Source organism: Corythoichthys intestinalis, chromosome 15 (assembly GCF_030265065.1).
Source record: "Corythoichthys intestinalis isolate RoL2023-P3 chromosome 15, ASM3026506v1, whole genome shotgun sequence".
Lineage (NCBI taxonomy): Eukaryota > Metazoa > Chordata > Actinopteri > Syngnathiformes > Syngnathidae > Corythoichthys > Corythoichthys intestinalis.
This window is the reverse complement of record NC_080409.1, coordinates 27,519,766-27,541,419: the sequence shown is the minus strand read 5'-3', so window position 1 is coordinate 27,541,419 and position 21,654 is coordinate 27,519,766. Positions and strand designations below refer to the sequence as shown.

General features: G+C 45.4%; 1 protein-coding gene across 5 annotated transcripts in view; it reads right to left on the bottom strand.

The window, feature by feature from the left end:
- The window catches only part of LOC130930622 (neuronal PAS domain-containing protein 3), a 267,831-nt gene extending 253,798 nt beyond the window's left edge, over window positions 1–14,033 (bottom strand). For 3 of the 5 annotated variants that reach the window (XM_057858590.1, XM_057858591.1, XM_057858592.1), the window contains exon 1: window positions 13,560–14,033. In XM_057858590.1, the coding sequence (XP_057714573.1) occupies window positions 13,560–13,732 (173 nt within the window). In that variant the 5' untranslated portion in view covers window positions 13,733–14,033. Of the gene's footprint in view, window positions 1–9,454; window positions 10,089–13,559 lie in introns of those variants that run through there. The other 2 variants (XM_057858589.1, XM_057858593.1) reach the window with 2 other exon arrangements.
- Window positions 14,034–21,654: the final 7,621 nt, after the last annotated feature.

The following is a 21,654-nucleotide window of genomic DNA, read 5'->3' as shown; positions in this document are numbered from 1 at the left end:
AAATCCACAAGATGGCATTAACATTATTAACATTCTTTCTCTTAAAGGGATCCACGGATAGAAAGACTTGTAGTTCTTAAAAGATAAATTTGAGTACAAGTTATAGTAATTTTATATTAAAACCCCTCTTAATGTTTTCCTTTTAATAACATTTGTAAAATTTTCAATCAAAAAATAAACTAGTAACTCGCCATTGTTGACGTCGCCAAGCGGTGACGTCACATTGGGCTCCCTGACGTTCTTCCACAGTGTCTTTACGTAAAGTAGTGATTGAAATACACCACAAGGTGTCAACGGCGAGTTTTAAATTATTTAGAGTTCTAGCCAAGGCAAAGTCTGAGTAAGTTTTATGTGTATTTTGCATAGCTATTTTGATTGGGAATGCCAGTTCTCTTTGCATTAAGCGCTTTTCTTTTTGTGAACATTATTTTTTGAGAGATAGGAATATTATTTTTGTTGTGCTTTCAGTAAATGATACTGTAGCGACTTAACTGTTCCGCCCCAATGTATGATGGGAAGTTGGGCAACCATGACTGTCAGTGGTGGCTGCAAATGCTATACAGTATGTTCTGCGTTATGTTCAATTAGGCGTGTAAAGAAAAACATTGTCTCCTGTGAGAAATAGGAATATTATTTTTGTTGTGCTATCACTAAATGATGCTGCAGCAACTTAATTGTCCCGCCCTTAATGCATTATAGGAAGTTGGGCAACCATGACTGTCAATGGTGGCTGAAATAATGGTATAATGTATGATCTGCGTTGTGTTCAAATAAACGTGTTAAGAAAAAGATCGTCTCCTGTCATTCTTCCCAATGTTGTTCGCCACAATACTTATATTTGTTGTGAAAGAGTTGCCAAAGCTTAAGCCAGTAGAAGGCGCGGTCCAATGAACGCCTGTGTCCACTCGCATTTCTCTGCCTATTTGCTCTCAGTGTGCTAAAACGGCATCATTGTAACTGTTTAAGGCAACGCAAGAACGGGTCATTCCGTGCATACCCTAAATGAGTCAAATATTTTAATGTGATTAATTTTTTAAAAATTAATTACCGCCCGTTAACGCGATAAATTTGACAGCAGTAAAAGGTGAAAATTCTCATGATTTTTGTTATTTTATTGATGTCTTGTTTTTCATTACTTTAAATACATTTAAAGGAACAATCAAAATTTGGGGGGGGGGGAGAATTGCATTTGTTTTAATTATTATATTGGAATAGAAAATATTATTTAAAAATAATTACAAGTTTAAATACACAAATAGTTATTCATAACTGACCCTAAGCAAAATAATGCAAAGGGGCCCATATTTTTGGCCCACCATTTCGTCACAGTGTACTGTGAAACTCATACATGCAATCCAAGCCATACGTCCATATTTTGTATATTAATCAGATTTTGTTGCACTGCATACTTCAAACTTCTCACCCCAAATGATTGTCAGTACTTACAGTAGATAGCGCCAAACCTTTTTCTAAATGAGGAAAGAAAGAAGTTAAGGAAAAACTTATTTTTTTAGGCTTGCAATCAAGTATCAAAACTCACAAAAGTCAAATAAAGCAAACTGTAGTAAACAAAATAGAATATAAATCAAACGATTGCCAGATCGGGGGCCCCCTAGTGGTCAGGGGCCCTAAGCAGCTGCATAGTCTGCGTATAGGCTGGGCCGGCCCTGCTGCAAGGCATTTTAAAGAACGACTGATTTTTCAAGACCCACCAAAAATTTGTCTTTTACAATTTAACAAAAAAAAAAAACATTTAATCAACAATGGAACATGGGTTATTTTTATCCAAAGGTAGCTTCCAGAGGTTGGTAGTAACGCATTAGATTTAGATTTACTCCGATCCATATATTTGACTAACATTTTGAGAAAGATGTACTTCTAAAAGTAGTTTTTCCACACCAAATATTTTACTTTTACTTGAGTAGATTTAAATCTCCCTGTACGCTGTACATTGTGAGGAATAAATGCTCCGCTCCCTTACTCCGCTACTTTGTGCTAGACTACGATATATCGTTTGAAGATCGCCATCGCGGATGCGCAATACTTGCATTGCAAGAACGTTTTTTGTTTTTTTAAACACAGAAACTTGTTTTTCTGCTTCGTGCTCGTACAGCGCCACAGCCTCTCACCCTTTCTCTTCCTAAGCAGTGTGACCAAACTGTTTTACTAGGTCACCAGTGAAGCTGATGTTTGGTACTTAAAGTTAACGATAAGTGACAGATTTTTAGCTTTGAACTGGCTGGAGAAAAACTAGCCCTACGATCAATGGCACAAATGTGTTAATCATTGTTAAACTTGTTACACACTAGCGGCAGCCCAGTCTGAAGAGTGCTGCGCCAACTCATTCATTGTGTAAGTGAGAGCCTGTTCTCGGCAGTAAGAGTGTCAAAGCATGAGTGAATTTGAGTGGACACACTCAATTAAGCATTTAATAAAGACGAGCAATTTTCTACATTATTCTTGTTTAAAAATAATTCACATTATGTAGGCGGCACGGTGGGACAGGGGTTAGCACGTCAACCTCATAGTTCAGGGATTGTGGGTTCAATCCCGGTTCTCTTTCTTGTGTGGTATGCTAATTGAACACTCCAAATTGTCCGTAGGTGTGACTGTGTGCGTGAATGGTTGTATGTCTATATGTGCCCTATGACTAGCAACCTGTTCAGGGCGTACCCACCTTCTGCCTGAAGTTAGCTGTGATAAGGTCCAGTACCAACGTGACCCTTGCGGTTTAGAAGATGAGTGAATGAATTATGTGAATGTTAAGGAGAGTGATTAAAAGTATGGCGTTAAAGGTGATGCAATGAAAAATTTGGGTGGGCCTACATTTTCACCTTAAAAAAAAAAAATATTAGCCTTGTGGAGCCTTGGCAATAAATATCGCAAAGTTTTGTTTTTTTTTCATTATCGTCCAGGCCTATCCCCAACAGAGCTATTAAAGTTATCTGGTGAAAATTCTTCTAGTTGTAATATCGCAATATATAACAAAACCCCCGCAAAATCGCAATGATAATTTTTCCCCAATATCGTTCAGGCTTACTAGTCATCATATTTTTCCTCTTTATTCTACATATTAGATTTTACTTTATTTTTGACAAAGATATCCACAGTGGTTGTACCACTTTTACCAATGAGACTTCGTAACAATAATCAGATGACCCCATTATACCAATCCGATGTACAATACAGTTATCTGACCACATACAAGCTTACAGTCAGAAGTCTTATGATCACTTCGGCCTGTTCAATCATGTGGCATCTTTAAAGCACCATAAAAAATGAACTACTTCGGAGAGAGCACTACATTACTGCATCAACATTGCTCGAATTTCAATCTCTGTCCCAGTTTTTATTTGCCACCAATAAACCACGGGAAACCGGAGATATGATTGTTTTAATTTCATGGTAGGAAATGTTTTCTCCACTAGAGGGCCTTCATGCTCTCTAGGTGGGTGATGTGTCATTTGTGTAGATTTCTCTAATCGGAATTCTATTATTTATCTAATTTTTGTGTATTTTTTGGCCAAGTAAAATAGTACTAGGTTATTGTATAATAATTACAGCTCAGATAGATGACATTGTCCTAAGGAAAAAAAGACCATTGTTTAAAAAAAATATAATAATCAGACATTGTAAGCACTCCCAATGTTACTAATTACTTGAGTATAATACTCACCAAATACATTTTTACTTGACTAAGTTCTTTGAATGCCTACTTTTACTTTTACTCAGGGTTCATAAACCTTTTTCGAATTCAAGAACTTTTTAAAGACAATGGCCTACTTTTTCCAGTAACTTTTAAACAATATCCAATGTTTTTTTTCTTCTGTTGTTTTTTATTTTTAGTGTTTTTACCTTTAGGCGGAAAAAAAAAAATTGCTGCCTTCCGACAAGCACACAAGCTTCTTCCAAAATATTTTACGACTCCGGACGCTCGATAAATTTAGTGTGAAAGGTGCAGATTCTGAAACCCAATGGGAGGGTGCATTCCCAGCAGCAGTAAGCATTTCGTGGCAAACTCTGAACATGTCCTGTGGCAGAGGTGCTGGCCTTGTTTGGTGGACGGAGAACACACACATCACGGCCAAAGAAACCTTGATAAATGCGCTTTCTGGGAAGCTTGGGACACTGGAAAAATGGCTATCATGCCTCCAATTGCTAAGCTCAATGAGATCTCGAAGTACCCTTTGTGTGGAACCGTAGTTCACAAGAACAAAGAACTAATCCGTTGTCGCCGAAACTTGTAAAGTTCTTTACAAGGCTATTAAAATCTCTCCTACTCCTTAAAATAAGACTCACTTTTCTTGTGCAACAAGGGCAGTCGATCAAGAGCCAGGTAAGAAGGCCGAGGCCTGGCGGCGAAGAAGCTGAGAGAAGTGGTTCCCAGCCGGATTAAACGGCGACTGGAAAAGGGGGTGTGGAAGTCACGGGAAATAATATGATAAAAAGAGGACCTAGTCATGCGATAAATGTATTGCACTAAACCACAGCGAATGCACATGTATTTAAATACTACTTTATTTGTATACTGTTTGCTTGATTAAACTCCTAACTACTCATCCAAGAACTCAAATGCGCTGTAGCAAGACATCAAGGGAAAGCAACTTCAGATTGAGCGTGTAGCAGCGATGAAGCAAATTTAATTTTCTTTCATTTATTAATTAGTATTTTAGATAGTGTGCTGAGAAATATTGTATACAGTGGTATGAAAAAGTATCTGAACCTTTTGGAATTTCTCACATTTCTGCATAAAATCACCATCAAATATGACCTGATCTTTGTCAAAATCATACATGTAAAAACAGTGTCTGCTTTACTAAAACCACGCAAACATTTATAGGTTTTCATATTTTAATGAGGATAGCATGCAAACAATGACAGAAGGGGGGAAACAAGTAAGTGAACCCTCTGCCTAAGGAGACTTAAAGAGCAAGTGAAACAATTTTTTACCAAACAATTTAAGCCAGGTATGTGCCAAATCACTGATGAGTGGTTTAAAGCTGCCCTACCCACTATAAAACACACACCTGGTAAGAATTGTCTAGGTGAGAAGCATTGTTAGATTGATGGGAGAAATATAGCATGACCCAGAATGAATCAGCATATTGCGTTGATTCCCTTTTATGACTGTAACTTTGTTATCTTTGCCACTTTGGCATCCTTGTAATGTAGGATTCCCTTTACCTTGTTTTCCTCGCCACTTTGACATCTTTGTGATGTGTGATTACAAAACGTGTCAAACCACGTGTAAAGAAACCACTGGATCTCAAAACATGTGTAACGATACCATTGGGCAAGTGGCTCGTCACCTGAGGGAAGGGGCTGACCATGTCTTCTCTCACGTGATGCACCACTATAAGAGCTGGGGATTTTCCCTCTTCGGCTAGAGTCTGCCGTGGATGTGGTACGGATCGCTCGGCCTGTATTCCTCTGCAGCTCTACCGGGGTGTCGGCTCTCCGCCCGCTTGTCAGTGGTAAGAGTTTTGATTGCTCAAAGGAATATCTTGTGTGCTTTAACAGTAGCGCGGGAATGTTAGAAGTGACAATCTATTTCTAGCGTTGTTGTTCTTATTTTTTTCCTCTTTCTACAATAAACATCGTATATTTCACAAAAGTGTGTTGTTAACTCACTGCGGACCCAGAAATTTCGGAAAAAACAAATTTACACCATGGCTCGGTCAAAAGAGCTGTCTGAAGACCTGCGGTCAAGGATTGTTGATTTCTATAAAGCTGGGAAAGGATACAAAACCATCTCTAAAAGTCTGGATGTTCATCAGTCGACAGTCAGAGAAGTTGTCTACAAATGGAGAGAGTTTTGCACTGTTGCTTTTCTCCCAAGGAGTGGCCGTCCACCAAAGATGATGCCAAGGGTTCAAAACAGAATACTCAGAGAGGTAAAAAAGAACCCTAGAGTGTCTGCTGAAGACTTACAGAAACCAATGGCACAGCCCAATGTCTCTGTGCACACATCAACTATATGTAAAACTATGGCCAAGAATGGTGTTCATAGGAGGACTCCACGGAGGAAGCCACTGCTGTCTTTAAAAAAAAAAAAAAAAAAAAAACATTGTTGGTCGTTTAATGTTCACAAAAAGGCACTCCGACACTCCATAGAGGTTTTGGCAAAAATATTTTGTGGACTGATGAACCCAAAGTTGAATTATTTGGGAGTAAGACACAACGTCATGTGTGGAGGAAAAATGGAACAGCTCACCAACATCAACACCTCATCCCCACCGTGAAGCATGGTTGAGCATGATGATTTGGGGCTGTTTTGCTGCCTCAGGGCCCGGAAAACTTGCTATCATTAATGGAACAATGAATTCGAAAGTTTAAGGATGTTTTGCAGGAAAACCCGAGGCCGTCTGTCAGACAATTGAAGCTAAAAAGAGGATGGATGCTGCAACAAGACAATGATCCAAAACACAGAAGTAAATAAACTTCAGAATGGTTTCAGAAGAACAAAATACACGTTCTGGAGTGGCCAAATCAAAGTCCAGACTTGAACCCCATCGAGATGCTGTGGCAGGACCTAAAGACAGCGATTAATGCCAGACATCCCAGGAATCTGACTGAACTACAGCAGTTTTGTAGAGAAGAATGTGCCAAGATTAGTCCTGATCGATGTGCCAGACTGATCTGCAGCTACAGGAAGCTATTGCTGCCAAAGGGGGGGGGGGGGGGGGGCACAAAGTATTAAATGTGATGGTTCACTTATTTATTTTCCCCCTTCTGTCATTGTTTGCATACTATCTTCATTAAAACATGAAAACCTAGAAATGTTTGGGTGGTTTTAGTTAACGCAGACACTGTTTTTTGAACTGTGTGATTTTCACAAAGATCAGATCACATTTGATGGTGATTTCATGCTGAAATGTCAGAAATTCCAAAAGGTTCAGATACTTTTTCACACCACTGTACCTAACACTTCGAAGCATTTTTAAACCTTGAAAACACAACAGTAAATTCCAAGCATTTCCAAGGATTTCAATGAGCTGTACGAACCCTGTTTACTTGAGTATTATTATTTTTCAGTAAAACTACTCTTACTTTAGTAAAATTTATGGCTGCTTTACTCAACTCTGACAGTTTACTAAAGAAACCAGAGACTCACTAACAGGGCCGATCGCGTTTCTAGAATGGTGCATGGCTACCATTTACTGGTGCTTATGCATCAGTAAAATTGGATCAAAGGGCTGCCAATAAATGATGGTTTCAGTGACATGTTTCAGTGCCATTGATGTAGGTATGTGTACATATTGGTGCATTGGCACAAGTAAACACAGCCACAGTTGTGAACCCGGATGTGATCCACGGTCCGCAAACACGTAATGAAAAGCTCCATTATTTGCCTCGTTTCCAATAGTTTACGAACAAAGAAGTGATTAAAAGTACACAAATGTGTCGATGAACTCCCAATGGTATGCCTCCTTTTTGAATTTTTACAGCAGTATTGGTCGACATCAGGTTGTGTTTGAAGTTTACCGATATTTTCATTCAACAAAGCCCCTTGCCAAATGGAGCAAATTTGGGGGCATTTTAAATTAGGCCCACATGCCAAATTTTGTCACCCAAGTCACCGACTCTGTTAGGGTGCACCGATAAGCCTGATTTAGAATAGGGGAGAATACATAATCAACTCAACTGTGTGTATGAACTAACCAATACGTATTTTCTTGCAGGAAATATGCAAGTCAATGGCAGGCGATGAGCTAAAAAAAATTCAAAATAAAATTGAAAATGGGATAATATCTGGAGACTTGTCTGCCTAGCATTGGACGCGGGCCGAGCGGCAGGTGTCGCCTCGTTATAGCGTGAAACATAAAAAGGCAGCCGGGCGAGAGAGGCGAGGAGAGGGAAAAAGCGTCCTCAGCCAGCCGGAACAAAATGATCCACGACGCCGCGCTAACGACAGATGTCGGTGTCGAGGTTACACCGACGAAATATTGGAGGAAAAAAACGGCATACGCGTGTCACGCTGACATATACGGCTCAATAATCACGTTAGCTGATTCACGCTTAACCACACATGCTCATGCAATTCCTGTTTGTGAAATAGGCGTCCACACAGATGCCTGATCAACATTAGAGAGCAAATACATGTTTATACAGTACTTTCTACAAGTAGATGTACTTGCTGAGCCTACAGCTCAAAAATTTGAACCACCAAAAAAGCCACACATTTGTCACAATTTAAAGTACAAATCCATTTTTGGTTTGCTTTTACTGTATGTGTCAAAAACATGACTAAAACATAAAGTTAAAAAATATATGTACATATAGTAATACATACAAAAAAAATGGGGAGTGAGGCAGCGAGGTACCAGCCTCAACTCATATGGGACAAAATAATTCTTTAGATTTTTAAAAATTTGGATCAACATTGTCTGTTTTTAATTTTTTAAAAAAGGGTTAAGTAAGTTAAGTGTTATTTTTAAATATGAAAAATACAATGTAATTCATTGCATTTGAGACTTTCATTTATATTATGAATACATTGCATATGCCTGTACACGTTCAAAATACTGGAAAGTGAGGCAGCGAGGATTCGACAAAAAAAAAAAGAGGGGGGTTCTTTTTTTTAAATATAAAAAATACAAACACATTTCAGAGTTTTAAAAAATAGGTTGGAGTTTGATTAACAATGGTCCAGTGGAAATAAGTAGTTCCACATTTTGTGGTTTAGTATTCAAAATGTAAAAAAAAAAAAAAAAAAAAGATTCTCACATAAAAAACAAACAAGGATGTACATCTTTACCTTGCCATCAAAGATGTTTATACATAAACAAAAACAAATATCACTTTCTTTTTGCTTTGTCTATGTGCTTCTGTTCTCAACTGGCATGATCATACCTTAATACTGACAAAATATGGACGGAGCATTTAAATACTTTATGAAGATTTAACTGTGAGCCACTTAAACACAGCAATAGGACATTCTGTACAGGCTTTAGCCTAATATTCAATACTACTACTCACAATTGTAGTCATTATCTTCTTGCATGACTATTTCCGAAAATTGCGGACTATGTAATTCATTCTCTAGCTTCCTATTTCTATTATTACGTGACCATAATCTCTATACGTGAATGATATGAAGAAGCAACCTTTTGAGCAACAAGTAAGGACTTGAAAAGTTATAGTAAGGGGGAAAAAGATTCAGTTTATGTTTGAAGAAATTTCAACATCATAACTAATAAGCATAAAATGTCAGAACACCATTCATGTAAATGGATGAGAAATTAATGGCAATGGTTGAACGTGGTCACGTGATCGCAGCACAGGTGCCTTCACGTACACGCGCCGTCATAAAACTTCATGCTCACACGAACAGGCGCGTGCACGCGACACTGTTGCTCAGCTCGCACGTGCCCGCAAGCACGCCAACAACCACATACACACACACACACACACATCAACTAAAACAACCACATGCACGATTCGCCAGCGTTACCGTTGAGTGCGCGCGTGCTCGTGCTGGACGCTGGCCTTGGTGGGCGCCATGTTCCCGGGGCCGCCCGCCTGCTTTGGTTTCTCTTCTCGCGCTCGCTCAGGCGGCGGCGGCGGAAGCGGCGGCGCGTCGGCAGGAACGCCAATGCGTCACGGCGGCCGCGCGAGACAAAGCCATGGCCGTGCGCGTGCGCGTCAACCTCTCCTGTCGCGAGCGTGCCGACTCGTAAGGGGGAAGCGGTCGGCGCTCGGCTGCATGCCGAACGCGACGAGGGGGAGCTCCGCTAAGGAGCCTCCAATGTACCGCTCCGCGCGGCGAGGATCTCCGAGCCTGCCTCGACCTCTACGCGTGGAATTATGGGACGAAAGGAACAAAAAATCAATCAAACGACTGCAGGGGAAAAATGCAAACGGAAGGACCGACTCCACGCCGGTGGGCAGTGGTGGAGCGGCGTGTCCCCCTCCTCCGGCAACGGCGGCGTGTTTTCTCTCGCTGCGTGCCGCAAACACGCCGCACGCGTCGTGCGTGTGCGCGCGACCGCCTCATTGTGTGTGCGTTTTGGGGGTTTCATTAAATCCCCGTTTTATAGTTCGCAACCATTGTCATTACAAATAATTTTGGAGAACTGCTTTGTAAATCTCACACGCACGCGCACCAAGTTACTGTCGAACCTGTTGGCTTGGAGGGCAAAATGAAAATTCAAGCCAAAATTCACCAGCTCAATATGTATCTTTTTTTTTTTTTTTTTTTTTTTTTTTTTTTTTTTTTTTACAAAAGACGGTGCCTTTCGAACCATAAAATACTGTAGTATGAATTTGCACAAAATTTCTATTTTCTAAGTGTGTAACGTATTTTGTTGCCATGTGTCAGCGTGGTTTAGTGTGATGAAGACCCCTAAGGAGGCGTTTGGTGCTTCTACACAAATGACCTTTCAAGGTCAAAGGCATTGTGGGTATTCAGCGGCAGCGAGCAGGTGGGAAAATAACATCTAAAAACCAAGTGCTCTGCAAAGAAATTCTTGGAAGGGATGTGTTATGGTTTTTCCACGTTTTTTGACAATGTTAACTCATTGGCTGCTATTGACAGTGATATACGACCGACAGCGATTCTCCATTTGCTGTGAGCGCGTTCCTGTTCAAATGCATTGGACGACTATCACCGTCAATGGCAGATGAATTGATAATTATTCATTAGCTGGTTTGGTGTGAACATTCATCATAAAAAGTTGTATTCAAAATTAAAACATTGTGCTTACATCTTATTTTTAAAGATAAGATTGCTTGTATGGTTGTGACACAAAATTGTGATTTTTTTTTTTTTTTTTTTTATTGTTGAAGGCTGACTTTTCAAAAAGCTGGTGTTTAAACAATTGGTTGTCAAAATTCTTTCAATTTGTTGTGCAACTCAAACTTTGAGTTACTTACTGAAAAAAAAAAAAAAATCAACAAAGCAGTATTGAAACCACATGACTTTGGCCCCCTCTTGTGGTAACATGTTGCCAAGCAACTATGTTGACGTGAAGGGGAGGAGCTCTATTTAGTTAGACTTCGCCTGAGTGATGAATAAATTTAATGAATAAATTTGATTTTATTATTATTATTGCAGACGATTTGAGAAATAACTAATTCGGTGGTGATTTGCCTATTGTTGCACCGTATTCTTTGTTTCTCTGAGATCTGCTGTGCGAACCAAAGGGAGTTAGTTTTTCTTCTCACATAGCACACGTATGTGATTGTTTTATTGCTGCATTCAACACACAGACACAAGTCAAGAGGAGTGTGAGGATCTAAGCGCTCCTTAATATGGTAGTTAGGAAAATTTGTGACATGAGGAAAATAAGTCTGTGAGGAAAAGATCTGTAAACTGGAAAGAATAAAGATATGTATTTGAAGGTGTTACTAACCATGTTGTCAAGTGAGCATAAGTTAACCCTTATAAAGAAAGTGCGTAACTATTTTTGATAATTTAAAAAACCCTAAACTTTAAAATCATCAGGATTATCATTTTCCACTATTATCATTGTCTATTGCATATTGTATTCATCTTCTTTAAATAAATAAGCAAATTTAAAAATAAATAATGGTATTTTTTAATTTGGAGTGCACAATCAATTTTTTGCTTTTGGGTGATATTTTTGTCAAGAAAATAATTTGCGCTTAAGTATAATAAGTTCAAATGAACTATGACTGGCTGTCGCCCAATGTTTCATCTGCCCAGAGACATGATAAGAACACCCGAACAGCGGGTAGGCCTTCTACTGGTAACGTGGAAACCACAGGCAACAATAATTCCAAAATTAAATAATCCAATTAATCAGCCCTGAGACAAAAAAATATATAATCGGGCTCTGAGGATCGATGCTTATAAATGCCTAGAATATACATACTCAGTTGCATTCTGAGCCATCCATGAATAAACACGGAGTAACCATTTTAGTTCTCTGCATGAAAAGAAGTAAAACAGAAAAAGAAGAAAGCGAATGATATCTTGAGCCCTCCCGCTGGAGAAAGTGGATACAGGCAATTTAATTTACTGTATACTTGCTATGTTCCAACAGCACTAAAAACTGGACAATTCACTTTTAGCCTTTGTTTGTGGACGTCAAAGCACAGGTTAGAGGGTCCTCAGGGGGCCTCTGACAGGTCACCAGATGACAACATAGTTAAATTCCCATCAGAGGAAAAAGCATCCCCAGGAGCTGAATTTAAATAACTCCACCCATTGGAGGATGAGGCCCCGCCCCTGATTGATGTCTCCTCAAAGCAGTTCCACTTCATCAGAGAGCCACTTGTCCGGGAATACCTGGATGTGTGTGTAGGGGTGTATGTGTTTGTGTCCGGCACCCCACAGTGTGTGATGATTAGAAAAAAACAACCCACTGAGCGGGACCACCAAGCAATCATTCACACTGTGAGCGCATGAGAGAGGAAAGGAAGTGGAGAAGGAACCAGAGACAGCAGGAAAAGAGCTAAGGGAGCTCAGCGCCCGACCCGCGGATCTAGACGTTGCGCCGCGGCGTCCTGCGGGGGCGCCGTGAGGAGGGAAAGTGAGGAGAGAAGTAAATATAAAATCAACAGATGGATGGGATTTTTACTTGGAAAATCAAAGATCTTATTGTTCAGTCCACTTAGTTTAAGTCTGTCAGCTGTGAAAACCAGAAAATTCTGATGAAATGAGGTGACACATTTTTACACAAAATCCCTGAGTTTCTGATTTGATTCACTAATCTGCATGAACATGACATCTTCCTCCGATATTGTTTCGACATTTTCACATCCGATCCAATTACTCGCCTTCAAAATTTGACATAATTGATTTTCCTTCATTACAAAGTGACCCCAACACACAATCTTCCTGTATTCTAAAGCTGCATGTCACAACTGTTTTTGTGTGCAAATTAACAATTTCAACATCTTTTGCTCTGTAGATAAGTACAACCATGTTTCTTCATAGAGTATGATTATTAAAATTGGCTGCCGTTCTTAGTAATAGACGTCCAGTCCATTTGAACTGGGAGGGTTGACAGTGATAGAACGATCACTGCCAGTCCTTTCAGTTAAAATGGACTGGACATCTGTTGCATTCAATGGCAGCAATCAAATGATTGCTTCCAGGCATTTCAAATGGATTGGACGTCTATTGCCATCAATGGAACTGAAACATATTTTGCTAGTCTGCTCTTTTCAAATAAATTGGACGTCTATTGTCATTAATAGAACTGAACCATCATTCAAAACCAGCCCAACCAGTTCAAATAAATTGGACGTATTTTGCTGTCAATGACATTGAAACATGATCATGCCAGTCAACTCAGTGCAAGAAAATGGATGTCTATCGCCGTCAATGGCACTGAACCAGGAACATGACAGTGACAAAACTTCAAATGGATTGGTCACCTTCTGCCGCCAATGCCATTAAAACATTCATGTCACTCAGTTCAAACGGATTGGACGTCTATCGACGTCAGTGGCAGCCAATGAGTTGGTGGAAAAAGCGATTAAGCCATTATGAAACCAGCAAATATCAGATAAAAATGTGTCAAAATGTTCCTAAAAGTGGACTTTTGAATGCAGTTGTTCGAGTGGTGAAGCTACAGGTCGCCTCATACCTTTGCTGATAGCTCGGAAGTCCCTGGACGCTCTGCGGTGTTCCGTTGGTGGCTCCCGGGACCGGCATGCGCCCCACCGGGGCTCCGCTGACCATCCCTCCACCTCCTCCTCCGCCTCCTCCGGCAGCCGACGCCGTCACCTGCACGCTGAAGTCCGGGAAGATCCTGATCATAGTGCCGGTGAGGAGAGCTGAGCACCTCCTTGTCTTATTCTTTCTTTCCTTCTTCTTTAACCTTCTGATGGAACTCTGGAAGTCCGCAGCATGGTTTCGGTAGCCCCACAAAAAAAAAAAAAAAAAAAAAAGATTAAAAATTGAAAGGAAGAAAGAAAAGATAAAATAAAAGTGTCTTACTGAGTAACCGTGATTAAAAAGATAATAATCTTGTTCTTTTTCTACTTGTTGTCATGTCGGGTTCCGACGGGCCGCTATCGTGTCTCTTCGCACGCCGACAAAAGCGTTTCGTGTCCGGCCATCCTCCCCGCCGAGTGCCAGCTTGCTGCCTGCGAGCTGCGTGTGCGCGCGCCTCTGCAGCGCGATGATACGCTGACGTGAGGCGTGCGCGTGCATGTGTGGTGGAATGTCAGCGAGCGAGAACTTGATGAGGACGTTTGTTGAAATGAAACATTTTGTTATTTGCAAAATTTAAGGCTTCAAATTGAAGACATTATGGAAAGCAAAGATTTAAAATACTTTTTTTTAGTTTAATTCAAAACCTTGAGTGTGTGTGCGTGCAAGGCCGGTGCAACACCATTGGGCGCCCTAGGAAAAGTCAGATGTTGAACCCCCATTCTATCCTGACACTACCCTACAAAAGTTATAAAAAAATAAGAAAAAGACCTGAAGTGTCCAGTTTTTGGACTTCTGTGATACCTACAGTTTGGCTATAACAAACAATGTGTTCGAATATAAGGGGGTCCATCAGTGCACATGGCACCAGGACACCTTAGGCCACTAGTCGATGATGGACTTTGTAGTCGTATCTGTTATGTTCAATAAAACGCTCGGAAACTGACTGTGTGCTCACTGCTGTTTATTGTAAGTCGCCGTTATCCTAACGCAGCACTCTTCCCGCAAACACACTTTACGGCCGTGACGTCACGCCGTCGTAACATTACCCCGTGGCTGTGGTTACATGCCACATTCACCCCCCCCCCCTTTGTCAAAGTGCAAAAACATTCAAACATATTAATAGAACACGACATTAAGGCCGGAACGTGGCCAACCTATCTGGGTAAACAGGGTAGACTACCTGTTTACCCGCATAGCCAAGTGGTTTATTCTGCCACATAACAGGCTATGCGCTAACCTAAACGTGAGTGAAGAACATAGTCTCTGAGATACGGGGGCTTACGCCGAGCCCGAACAGGGCGGGGCCTCGGTCCGAGGGCGTCACCCGGGGCTACTGGAGGGAAATCCCAGTCCCCCGCAGTGTGGCGAGGATCAGCCGCGGCGGCCAGTTCTTGTGCTGATGGCGGGTTGACGCGCCTAAGACCCGTCAGCCAGGCGGAACGTAGCTGGGCCCAACTGTGCTAATATCTGTTGGGGTGAGGACCAGAAAGACAGTAGCTTGTGGGACCGATGGGGCCGGCGGATACGGACCCAGTCCGACACCTTCAGTGTGTGTCCTCTCACCCGACGTGCCATGTTGTAGCGGTGCTTCATACGGCGTTGATTCTCTGCCACCTTGTCGCCGACAGAGGTTCCTGCTGCTGGAGGGCCTGGAGAATCTCTCTTGGGAGGACGCAGTCGATCCATGGGAAGTTGGAGTTCCCGTCCTAGCATCAGGAAGGCTGGGGAGCTACCTGTCGTGGCATGTGGCGTAGCTCTGTAGTGCAGTACTGTGTTCTGCAGCGCCGTGCTGAATGGGAGACCTTCGGCCAGATGCGCTCGCAGGCCGTTCTTGAGGGTTTGGTTAAACCTCTCTACCCCACCATTGGCCTGCGGGTGGTACAGGGCCGTCCTGATGTGTTTAATTCCTTTCTCCCCCGTGAAGGCAGCGAAGTCAGCTGAGATGAACTGGGGCCCGTTGTCGGTGGTAACGTCGTCAGGAACACCCCAGTGTGCAAACAGGGAGGAAAGAAAGTCAGTGATTTGCTGTGTGGTTACAGAACTCACCGGGAGGACCTCCGGCCACTTGGAGTGGAGGTCGTAGGCCACCAACAGGAACCGCTGGTGATGAGGAGTGCCATGGAACTCCCCACAGATGTCCACCTGGATGTGGGACCACGGCGTCGCAGGCCATTGGAGGGGCTGCAAAGGCGGCGTAGGGGGCGGGCCCGTCTTACCGTTGATAAGGCAGGCGGTGCAGTCCTTCACCATCGTTTCAATATCTCTATCTATGCCTGGCCACCAAACCAGGCTCCTGCAGCGCTGCTTCACCCTCACGATGCCCAGGTGACCGTCATGTGCCATGTTCAGGATGCGTTGTCGTAGGGAGCTGGGGATCACCGTGCACAGCCCCCCGGCGACGCAGTCATCGTTCCAGCAGGAAAGGTCGTCTCTGACCCGGTGGAAGGGCGCCAGCTCCTCTGGCACCTTTGCAGGCCAGCCCTCCCGGATAAATGTGCGGAGCTGTACGAGCACAGGGTCCTGTGCGGAGGCCGCCTGGAGCTCCTGCAGGAGACAGTTGTTTGGAGGGGCTCGTGCAGCATGAGGATTAGCTCTGACTCTGAGCCGTCCGGGGCGATGTCAGGCGCTGAGCTGGGCGTGGCCCTGGAGAGCAGATCAGCCACAACATTATCTCTGCCGGGCGTGAACACAGTCGTGAAGTTGTAGGCTTGTAGTCTCTCGACCACCGGTACAGGTGCAGCGGTTTGTGTCCCGACCCTGTCGTGGCCAGGAGGGCTGTGAGTGCTTGGTGGTCGGTCCGGAGTGTGAAGTGCCGCCCGTAAAGGTACATGTGCCACCGCTCGCACGCCCAGACGCAGGCTAGCGCTTCCCTCTCCCCTACAGAATACCTCTGCTCCGTGGGAGTCAGGGATCGTGAGGCAAACGCCACGGGACGTTCGGTCCCCCCGTGCAGCTGGGACAGGACTGCCCCTATCGCCGTGTTGGACGCGTCACAGGTCACCAGCGTAGGGCTCCGGAGGTTGAAGTGCGCGAGTACTGGAGGGGAGGTGAGCTGCGTCTTCAGCAGGCGGACTGCTGCGGAGCACGTGGGTGTCCAGGACCAGGGAGCATCCTGCTTGAGGAGGGCGCGTAGCGGTGCCGTGGTCTCAGAGTAGTGTGGAAGGAAACGCAGGTAGAACGCATTCATGCCCAGGAATGAGGACAACTGTGCAGGGCAGGAGGGCTCAGGCAGACTCAGGATGGCTTCCACGTTTGAGTGGAGTGGGCTGAGGCCGTCGGCGTTCAGGCGAAACCCCACAAACTCGATGACTGGCGCGGAGAAGATGCATTTCTCCACGTTCAACGTGAGGTTGTGGCGGGTGAGCACCTCAAGCACCCTGGAGAGGCGGTCGTCGTGTGAAGCTGCTGTCGCACCGTGCACCACTATGTCATCCAGGTACACGACAACGCCAGGGATGCCGGCAAAGATGGTGGTCATGATTTTTTGGAAGCAGCTGGGGGCGGAGCTAAGACCAAAAGGCATGCGGGTGTACCTGAAAACGCCCATGTGCGACACAAAAGCGGTGAGGTTGCGGCTTTCTGGATGCAGCGGAACCTGCAGGTAACCCTGGCGGAGGTCAAGCTTGGAGAAGACTGAGGAGCCGTGAAACTTGGCAGAGAGCTCTTCTGAAGTGGGCAGAGGATATTTATCAGGGATTACGGCTTTGTTCACCTGCCTGAGGTCGATGCAGGGGCGCAAGCCACCCGTCTTCTTCCGTGCCACCACCAGGTTGGAGATCCATGGCGAAGCGTCCACCCGTTCAATGACGCCAGCGTCCAGAAGTTTCTGCAGCTCGGCTGAAACATCATCACGTAGAGCGAGGGGCAGACGGCGGAGAGGCTGGATGACTGGGGTCACCTCTGGGTTCAGGAGTGGCTGATGGTTGAAGGCAGTGAGGCAGCCCAGCCCAGTGAACAGCGATGGCCAGCGGTGCAACCAGGGTGTGGCGACGGTTAGAATGGTGGCACCCAAGTTGTCTGTAATGGAGAAGCCTAGAGCACAGAACAGGTCGAAACCGAGGAGGTTGGCGCCCTTGCGGGACACCTGGAAGGTGAAAGCCGGGAGGGTCCAAGCGCCATAGCGCACCGAAAAAGTTGCAGTGCCAACCATGTCGATCTTGGTGTGTCCATAACCAAATAGGTCTTCTGTACCTGGTTTAACAGTCATTCGAGGGAAGAGTCGCCGGACCGTGGACTCATTTAGGAGCGACTTGGAGGCTGCGGCGTCCAGCAGCAGCGACAGGCACACGCCGTCCAGCTCGACTGTGCACCACTTGAACGGCCTGGTGATGGCGCCCACCGAGTGGATAGTGGTGGAGCCAGATGCGTTGGGTGGATGGGGCCCGGGGTTCACAGGTGCAGGAGCAGGAGCGGCAGACTCTAGAAAAGTGGTTAATCTTACCACAACGTTGGCATCTTTGACCAAGTGCCGAGCACGTGGGTGCACGTGTGCGGTGTGACAAGGAGCTGCAGTTTCCACAATGTTGTCCTATCGTGGCGCCCCGACGTCCCGCAACATTAACCTCCAGCTCGTCGAGAGGGGCGGCGGTGTCGGGGAGTGGGGCCGCGAGAGCAACAGTATGAGAAGGAGAAAGATGTGGGGCGAGGTGGGGAAGGGCTGGAGCCGGGCCCGAGGCGGCTAGCTGGGACGCTAGCAGGGCCGCTGACTCAAGTTGGAAGGCCATTTCCACGGCTCTAGACAGCGACGTGTCGTCCGGCGATAAAAACAGCTTCTCCCGCAGTTTAAGGTCCGTCGTGTGTTCGGCTAGCTGGTCTCTAATCATCTCGTCCTCCAAATCTCCGAACCTGCAGAGGCTGGCCAGGCCCCGGAGGTCGGCGACATAATGGTGGACCGACTCACCGGGCCGCTGGCGACGCTGTCGGAAAATAATCCGCCGCACCATGACGCTCTGTGGAGCAGCGAAGTGGCCGGAGAGCAGCGCAATACAGTCCGTAAATGTCGTGGCCGGTCCGAGGGTCCGAAAGATGCGTTGGCCCTCGCCGCTCAGGCTATGGATAAGCATTGCCCGCCTCCACGCATCGCTAGCGCCGGCTAGCCCGATGGCTTCAATAAAAATCTCGAAGGACTCCAACCAGCGGGGCCACGGGATTGGCGGCTCGCCAGGCAGGGCAAGGAACGGAGGAAGAGGAGAGAGTGGAAGCTCCATCTTCGTCACCAATGTTATGTTCAATAAAACGCTCGGAAACTGACTGTGTGCTCACTGCTGTTTATTGTAAGTCGCCGTTATCCTAACGCAGCACTCTTCCCGCAAACACACTTTACGGCCGTGACGTCACGCCGTTGTAACATTACCCTGTGGCTGTGGTTACATGCCACAGTATCATCAGATCTGCGGCTGTATGTTCTGGACACTCGAATAAAGAGAGGAGCAGAGCTGTCAACTGACCAGCACCTGGTTGTGAGTTGGATCAGACGGCAGGGGAAGACGCCGCGCAGACCTGTTGGACATAAACGGATAGTGAGGGTCTGCTGGGAATGCCTGGCGGAAAAACCTGTCCGGCTGATTACCAACTTGCACCTTCGGCAGAGCTTTGACCATTTTTCGTGGGCAGTGGGGGACACTGAGTATGAATGGGCCTTGTTTCGCTCTGCTATTGTCAAGGTGACGGCTGTGAGCTGTGGCCGCAAGGTTGCTGGGACCAGTTGTGGCGGAAATCCCCGAGCCAGATGGTGGACACCAGAGGTGAGGGGGGCCGTCAGGCTGAAGAAGGAGGCCTACAGGGCATTGTTGGCCTATGGGTCTCACTGGCAGGCCAAGGGGAGTGCAGCTGTGACGGTCGCCGAGGTAAAAATTCGGATTTGGAAGGAGTTTGGAGAGGCTACGAAGGGAGACTATAGATTGGCTCCAAAAAGGTTCTGGCAAACCGTCCGACGCCTAAAAGGGGGGAAGCAGCTACTTGCTCGCGGGGATTGCTGAAGTCTGCCCTGGGTATCGCAAGGCTTTGGATGTTGCAGGGCTGTCTAGGCTGACACGCCTGTACAATGTTGCGTGTTCATCTGGGACAGTCACTTTGGAGTGGCAAACTGGGGTGTTGGTCCCTATCTTTAAGAAAGGTGACCAGAGGATGTGTTCCAACTATTCGGGGATCACACTCCTCAGCCTCCATGGGCAAGTCTATGCCAGGGTACTGGAAAGGAGGGTCCAGCCGATAGTTGAACATCAGATTGAGGAGGAACAATGTGGTTTTCGTCCTGGCCGTGGAACCACATACCCGTTCTTTACCCACACGAGGGTGCTCGAGGGGGCATAGGAGTTTGCCAGTTCAGTTCACATGTGTTTTGTGGGTTTGGAGAAGGCTGTGTCCCTAGGGGCACCTTGTGGGGGGTACTCAAAAAGTATGTAGTGGATTGGCTCTTGTTAGGGGGCATCCAGTCCCTGTACCACAGGAGCATGAGTCTGGTCCGTGTGGCTGGCAACAAGTCGGACCTGTGAGGGTTGGACTTCGGCAGGGCTGCCCTTTGTCACCGGTTCTGTTCTTAACTTTCATGGACAGAATTTTTAGGTGCAGCCATGTGGTGGAGGGGGGTTGAGATCAGTGATTGGAGGATCTCATCTCTGCCTTTTGCAGATGATGTGGTCCTCTTAGCTCCATCGCACAGCGGCCTCGAGCTCTCGCTGGGGCGGTTGCAGCCTAGTGTGAAGCGGGTGGAATGAGGATCAGCACCTCCAAGTCTGAGGCTATGGTTCTCATCTGGAAAAGGGTGGATTGCTCGCTCCAGGTCGGGGGTTGGGTCCTGCCCCAGGTGGAGGAGTCGAAATATCTCGGGATCCTGTTTACAAGCAAGGATGGGGTAGAGCGTGAGATCAACAGGCGAATTGGGTGGCGTCTGCAGTGTTGCGGGCGCTCAACCGGTCTGTCGTGGTGAAGAGAGAGCTTCGCCTTCTGGCTCAGCTCTCGCAGCTCAGCAGTCGATCTACATTCCAACCCTCAACTATGGTCACGAACTTTGGGCAATGAACGAAAGAACAAGATCGCGGACACAAGCGGGTGAAATGAGTTTCTTTCGCAGGGTGGCCGGGCTCAGCCTTAGAGATAGCGGGAGGAGCACAGTCATCCGGGAGGGACTCAGAGTAGAGCTGCTGTTCCTCCATGTCGAGCGGAGCCAGCTGAGGTGGTTCGGACATCTGGTGAGGATGCCCTGTGGACGCCTCCCTCTGGAGTTGTTTCAGACATGTCGGACAGGGAGGAGACCCCGGGGCCAGCCTAGGACATGCTGGATGGATTATATCTCTCGGATGGCCTGGGAACGCCTCCGGATTCTCCCAGACGATCTGGTGGAAGTGGCTGGGAGAGGTCTGTCAGTGCCTCTCTGCTGAGGCTGCTGCCCCCGCAACCCAGATTTGGATAAGCGGGAGATGATGACGACGAGTAGAGAAAAGCTGTTGCGGCTGTACATATGAAGAAAAAATCAATACTATACAGTATGTGCAAAGAAATTATAATAGGGACCAGTATCATATGCTTTGCTGAAGTGACTTAAATCAGACTTCAATTTAAAGTTGATAGAATTGAGACAATAAAAAAATGTAATTTAAAAAAAATTCTCAAATAAAATCTCAAATAACCTACATTAAGGGCATATTAGTGAAAATAAATAAGTACTAATGAGAGGTTTAAAAAAAAAAAAAAAAAAAAAAACACAATCCACATAATGGTAGATCTTTCACTATATCGTACTCAGACTTCTTATTGCTTTGATCTCAGTTTGCATACGGTACAGTGACCAAGTGACATCTCAGGTACATAAAAACTGCTTTAAACTGTACTGCTTTGCAGTTTACAGGAACCAAATCATATTTGAAAAATGTATTGAGTGACTGGAAGTCACACCACTGGGACCATTAAATTTGTTGGCTGACAAACAAACAAGAAGACGACATTAGCACACTTTCTCACCTGTGAGTTACACATTGGCTTCCTGAAGTACTTTTTTCTGTCTTCCTGTGTGTGATTTTTGGGAC